At 35.8% G+C, this 6,944-nt stretch overlaps 1 protein-coding gene across 1 annotated transcript in view; it reads right to left on the reverse strand.

Annotated features, from left to right (window-relative positions):
* oxsr1a (oxidative stress responsive kinase 1a) overlaps window positions 1-5,102 on the reverse strand; it is a 14,675-nt gene extending 9,573 nt beyond the window's left edge. The window contains exons 1-8 of the mRNA XM_051866417.1: window positions 4,818-5,102; window positions 3,923-4,035; window positions 2,907-3,015; window positions 2,640-2,781; window positions 1,432-1,487; window positions 1,067-1,176; window positions 868-969; window positions 1-23 (exon numbers count right to left, since the gene is read on the reverse strand). The exon at window positions 1-23 is cut by the window's left edge and continues 111 nt beyond it. Coding sequence (XP_051722377.1) covers window positions 1-23; window positions 868-969; window positions 1,067-1,176; window positions 1,432-1,487; window positions 2,640-2,781; window positions 2,907-3,015; window positions 3,923-4,035; window positions 4,818-4,887 — 725 coding nt within the window. The 5' untranslated portion in view covers window positions 4,888-5,102. The remainder of the gene's footprint in view (window positions 24-867; window positions 970-1,066; window positions 1,177-1,431; window positions 1,488-2,639; window positions 2,782-2,906; window positions 3,016-3,922; window positions 4,036-4,817) is intronic.
* Window positions 5,103-6,944: the final 1,842 nt, after the last annotated feature.

Raw genomic sequence — 6,944 nt, forward strand, 5'->3', positions numbered from 1 at the left:
TTCTGCAGGGTTAACATGAGAACCTAAACCAAAAAAGTGGGAAAGGAGGAAGAAATCAAGACAAGACCAAGACAAATGATTATTGTGGAAAAAGTGTAGACAATAGGCTGAATGACTTGAATGATTATTGCTATATTGTGGTGCGGAGATGATGTATTTTTGCAGGTGAAATCGAGAAGTTAGCATTGCCCTGGTTCCCTAGAGATTAGCTTTTAGATAACTGCAAAAAATAAGCTCTGCGATGGACATTGTTTATTACAAGATTTGTTCATCAAGATAATGTTCACAAATGAATTCTGAAGCCTAAGTACAACTGTCAGAAGTAAAAAGCTAAAGTTAAGCTATAAACTACAACACAACTAGCATGACTTTAACATCACCACCACTAAGTCTACACGTTACAATCTACAAGTTGGAAAGTTTGATATAGAATAGTTTGTAAGGGGAGTTTAAACACAACAAGTCTATAAAAGAGAATTAGTGAGTTTTCCTGCTCAGCGTGATGATGTTTAACATCCCTCTGTGGTCATATTTAGCCACTTGTTAGCTAACACCGTTTATAAGACATAAAAGCTTAAAAAGAACAACGAGTGGGGTATTACTGGAGTATTGTGTCATAGAATAAAACACGAAAATACTTTGAGCTTGTGTTAACCACCAACTTATTTCAGGCATTTAACCAAAAACTCATTCAAAAAAAAAACAAAAAAAAAAAAACAAAAAAACACTGACTTTGGGACAATGGAACTGGAAGTGCAAAATGCTAACTCGTTTCCGGGTTTTAGGACTCTTTTCTCCAGCACTCTATTGGCAGGTTTCATAGCAGATTCTCCATCAGTTGAATACAAACAGTGACTTGCTGCTCACCTTCATTGGAGGATATTTGTGATATGGAGCAGCCCCGGTTGCCAGCTCAATAGCTGTAATCCCGAAACTCCAGATATCAGCTTTGAAATCATAACCCCTAACCTGTCAGTGAGCAAACACATTATAATTATGTTATAACAAAGCCATTCAGTTTCCACAATATATAAGGCAAAGTAGGAACAGGTGGGACAACACTAACCTGCTCCATCACCTCAGGAGCCATCCAGCATGGAGTTCCTACAAATGTCTTCCTCACTTTGTTTCTAGTCATGTCTCCACCAGTTGCTAAAAAGGCACTAACACCAAAGTCTTCAGGGAAAAAGCAAAAAATTAAACCATGAATCTGAGATCACTGCACCACCTCAAAATCAGAACCTTTCTAGTTCAGATAAAGAGCATCTAGAGGCCGTTCACAGATAATATCTTGCCTTTTTTTTGGGTTGCTTCAAGAAAAAAGAAACCACTTTTCCCCTCCAAGTATAACATTTAAATCGTGTTATTAAGCTACATAATTGTCAATAATCGGAGGAAGAAAAAAATAATATATTGACAGTAAAGCTCCACCTGCAATTTGAACAGAGCCATCCTCTCCTAAAAGAATATTTCCAGCCTTCACATCTCTGTACAAAAAGAAGTGCAGATAGTGTTATGCTTGGTGACTCAACAAACTTAAGAATGGAAAATGAAACACACATAAATGTAATTATTTAACCAAACTAGGGGTGTGATAAGATCTTGTGCCACGAGATCTTGCGATATTAAAAAGTGACGATATTTCTCGTCGAGGTGAAAAGCTGCCTGGCCATAATAAACAAAATTGGTGGTGGTTGAGGAGATTCCCCCTTACATATGTAACGCACTTTGAGTGCAGAGAAAATGTAACGAAATGATGCATTCCACAAACGAGAAGCCACAAATCGCATTTTTAGATCGTTTTCTAAGGCTGCATGATATATTAAAGCAATTTAAAAATCATAATATAGCATAGCGCTATCATTTATAAACCTACACTAACAAAGGAGAATACATCAGTATGTTTCTAAATATGTGAACTGTTGTTAATAATGATTTCAAAATAAAAGTTTAAACCCTTGCTCTGAGTTCAAGTATTCAAGACATGACAGTGGCTGCAGCATTTCTATCTTAAAGAAATGGCCAAATATTAATCATTAAAGGATTGTTCACCCAAAAATGAAAATTCTGTCATCATTTACTCCCCCTCAAGTTGTTCTAAACCTGTATGAATTTCTTTATTCTGCTGTACACAAAGGAATATATTTGGAAGAATGTTTGCAACCAAGCAGATCTCGCCCCCCATTCACTACCATAGTATTTTTTCCCCCCCCTCCTATGGTAGTCAGTGGGGGTCGAGATCTGCTTGGTTACAAACATTCTTCCAAATATCTTCCTTTGTGTTCAGCAGAGCAAATAAATTCATACAGGTTTGGAACAACTTGAGGGGGAGTAAATGATGACAGAATTTTCATTTTTGGGTGAACTATCCCAAAAATACTGTAAGTGTGGACATCATGCTCTAAATGGTAACAAAAACCATTACCCGGCCATTAGTGACAGCCCTAGATTAGTTATATGATAAGTAAAATGCACCTGCATTGTTTTGAATTTTTTGATTTTCAGTCAAATAAAAGACTATTTTTCCAGTCATACTTTGTCATTGAAGATTTCTTCAATATAGTGTTTCTTAAAAATATCGCCTCATGAGCTAAGTGTATCGTCACACCCCTAAACCTAACCATGGCATATACATTTACCTGTGAATCTGACCATTTTTGTGCAGATAATCGAGACCTTCTAGCACCTCTTTTAGTATGGTGGCAATGCTGGACTCATCCATGACACCCGATTTGTGCTCCCCTTTGGAAATGATGTACTTAATAAAATCAAGAACCGAGCCTGAAAACAGACATAAGTGGAAGGATACTGTATTATACAGTACTTTATTTTCAAAAGGCCAATTAATAATTTTCTATTTACTATTATTTATTCAAGACATGCATTTAAACAATTAACTAACTGACCACCACTGAGCAACTTCATGACCAGCCAAAGCTCATCCTTGACCACGAAGGAGGTGTAATAAGACACAATATTTGGGTGATGGCACTGGCTCATTGCCTGGATCTCTTTCTAAACAAAAAATAAAAGGAGAAAAAAAAAATTAGGAATTTAGGAAGCAGAACTGTTTAAATCTAAACAGAAATTTTAGAAAAGGTCAACAAAAGGTCCCAATGCTCCTGACTGCTCAACCACAACTTCAAATTACTTCAAGGCCATTGATGAGTTTTAGGTAACAGAATTCAAAGAAAAAAAAGAGCCCAGCTTGTCTCATAGGACATTCGAACTCTGATAGTTTAATCACAAACCAGAAAAGTCTTTCCTTGTGTCTGTGCCAGTTTAATCCTCCTCTGATTGACAGACATGTGGCTGCCTTGCACATGACCCGAGTTACATCATGACCCTGAATCATTAACCGAGGTGAACAGAACAGACCCTGAAGCAGATGTACGTTGCATAATTTTTCTAAAACTGAAATACTGTTAAGACAGTCAATTGTGCTTGCCGACAACAAAATGGTTTTGGTAGATTTTTGTGGAGTTTGTGTCAACCTGCAGTTATATTGCACTCTTGCAGAATGGGATAAATTACTAAATTACCAAGAAATTCAACTAATCTATTTTTGTTAAAAGAATCTTTACATAATGCACAGATTCTGTGTAGACCTAGAAATATTAACTTAAATATAATTGTGTGTGTATAATATATATATATATATATATATATATATATATATATACACACATACATACATACACACACACACACACACACAGGTGCACAGGTATATTTTTAACCTAAAAATCTGACATGCTGTAATTGTGGGAAATATACATTTTTGTCCAATCCACATTATGCTTCTAAAGAGAGGCAGACAACTAAACTATTATTCAAAAATAACCGGTTTAAGCTGAGCTCCATCCTAATCAAATACCTTTAGGTGGTGTGTCTTATTTTATGAGCAGTAAGCAGACATTACCAGGAGCTCATCCATGCTGGTCTGGCATTTCTCAAGATTGATGCGTTTAATGGCCACCTTCTCCTTCCTGGGTTTACAATATGCTGCCTGGACCACAGCTGTTGCTCCACTCCCTATATGACAGCAAAAAGATGTGTGTTTTTAATAGCAAATTTACTGATATAACCAAAAGACTTAAAAATGCATATAAGATACAATAAGAAAACATTAGAGAAGATGACGGCTGCAGAGGCTCATTGTATCCTTGCTGCATAAATTAAATTAGCTTTTCTTTTTTACTAATATAATGGGATTTTTATTATATTGTGACCCTGATGCTAATTCGAAACTGATATTTTAATGTCTTCATTTCAGATTATTCTAAACTTCTATTTAAACAATTCATTTTCTTGTTTCTTTATCCTTCTGCTTAGTGACAACTTCATTCACACTCAAACGTCTCAGGACAAGAAAATCAGCTCTGGCTTTGTGATTAGAAGTTAACTAGTTAGTTAAAGTGTTCCCATAATACGTCAAACTTTCATCTAGACAAAAACCTATCTGCATGAACGTTATATGAATCAGTTTGACACGAAACTAGCCAGCAAGCAAGTTGTCAACTGTAACGTTTCTGCAACCAAAAAGCACCCCATATGTCATACATCACGTAGAAATCTTGAAATCATCAGTAAATCAGCCATTGTCCGCAAGCATTACAGTCTGCTGGCATGTCGGGTGGCTAGTTAGCATGGCTAACACAGACTGAGCATCTTACAGGCGCGATGACTCAATTACTGATGGAGATTTGAAATAACACAGACCATCCGGGCTCCAGAGATCTTAACACAGATGTCTTATTCTCTTTTATTGTAACATTCATGTGATGTAGAATCTGATGTGTGATGGGTTAGCTCACCGATCACCTCCTGTAGCTCATAGTCATCCTTGTCGATAGACCAAGGTTGAGAGCTCTGGTCCTCGGACATGACTGCAGTCAGATCACGTCAGCACACTGTACGCTCACACGGCTGCAGGCGATAGAAAACGGACGATCTTGATTTATACTCGATGTACTTATGTTGATCTTGCCGACCGCTTTCAGTCTCAACAGCCAAACTTTGCCAACAGAGACGGTGACCCCGCCTTAGGCGGAAAACGCTCTTCCTCGTGTCAAAATCTTGGAGGCGACCAAAATTATGCCACGTTACGCCACCTACTGGTCATGACGCAGAGTCACGGGGGAGAACACCAGAGAAAATGACTGTTTCTTGTTGAAATCATAACAGCTTGTTCTACTGTTTTTTTTTTTTTTTTACTTGAAATACATTAGAGTTTTCTTGTATGTAATTATTTACTCTTTACTATTCGGAAATTTAACAGAAAAATAATGATACAGAAAAAAGTTGTTAATTGGTTAAATGTAACCGCCTACCTTTACGACAAGGCAATATGCAAACGTTTACGGTAAAATATTGTTATATGTTTTTTATATAAGTAAAAAGTATGAATCGGCGTGTTTATTGGGAAAAATGTACTCCCACAATCCCTGCGTGAATCATCACTTTTGATTAGTTTATATGTATTATTAAGTTCATTTGTTCTATTTTTGTTATCGGTTATTGTGTTTTTAGTTACAATATATGTTGTGGTTAGTATTTTATTGTTTGTTTATGCATGCATTACTCTATGTGTGTTAGCCTACATAATGAGCCATAAACATGATTTGAAGCCACTTTGAAGCGCAGCTACACTGCCACCTACTGGACTTATTCAAATTCAATTATTTTTCTATATCATTTCTATTGGTTAATGAACAGATTAATAAATGATCATGTCCCTGGGGAACTATCTACATGTTCATTTGTGTAATGCTGAGATTTTAAATGCTTCACTGAAGAGATTATTTTGACAGGCCTATTTGACATTATTATTAAGACATTATTTTGTAATTTATTTTGATTTATTATTAATTTTATACGCTCCATATATTAATTATTTAATGCATTTATATATGATTTTTTTGTTTTTGTTTTATATTTTGTTACATAATACAGTAATATATAATGCATATATAAACCCTACATTTGTTTTTCTCCTCCAATAATATTTGGTGAGGGTTTGGCCAGCAGGGGTCTTGTAATTGTGCATAGCCTATCAGTATTGTAACAAATAAGTTTTAATAACTGAAATGGGTTGGATACTATCAGGAAATATGACGTGACATTGTTATTGCGTTTTGTTACGCAGTGTTCACCCTGGTGTTTCTTAGGAGTAGGACAATGTGAAAATGACCGTCCCAACAGTCAGACTCCAAAAGCCAACTTTAGAAGGAAATCATGAATATTAATTTATTGTTGAGTAAATAGTTTTGTGTATTGTTTATAATTTTTCATTTACATATGACTGTGATGTGCATTGTGAAATTGACAATACATTTGACTAAGAATGTGTTAAAGCTAACTTAAGCATTAATAATAATAACCCTTGAATTCAAAAGACAAAATGTCCACTATAAAAATGTTTGATAGTGGCAATTATTAATGCTATGTGGCAATGGAAAAATCAAATAATTAATAGTAAAACTTGGAGCTTTCCAGGTTCATTTAGTGGTAAACTGTTTGAAAGAGTCAGTATAGGGGAAGACCAATAATTTCTTAAAGGGGTCATATAATGCCACTTTTACAAGATAAGTCTCAGAGTGTGTATGTGAAGTTTTAGCTCAAAATACCCCACAGATAATTTTTTATAGCATGTTAAATTTGTCACTTTTTGAGGGTGAGCAAAAACGCTCAGTTTGTGCGTGTGTCCCTTTAAATGCAAATGAGCTGCTGCTCTCAAGAAGAGGGCGGAGTTTCAAAAGCTTGTGTTAGCAGCGCCGATTACCTCAGACTCACTGAAAATGTCAGAAACTGTTCAGCCTTTTATGTTCAAACTGGAGTCGGACAATGATGGAAAGATTCAAGAAGTGACAACATGTAAAATGCAACAGGACTTTTCTGAATGGCTAGTGGATAAATTTATGTAGCTGATGTGGAGTTAACTA

Source organism: Ctenopharyngodon idella, chromosome 2, assembly GCF_019924925.1.
Source record: "Ctenopharyngodon idella isolate HZGC_01 chromosome 2, HZGC01, whole genome shotgun sequence".
Lineage (NCBI taxonomy): Eukaryota > Metazoa > Chordata > Actinopteri > Cypriniformes > Xenocyprididae > Ctenopharyngodon > Ctenopharyngodon idella.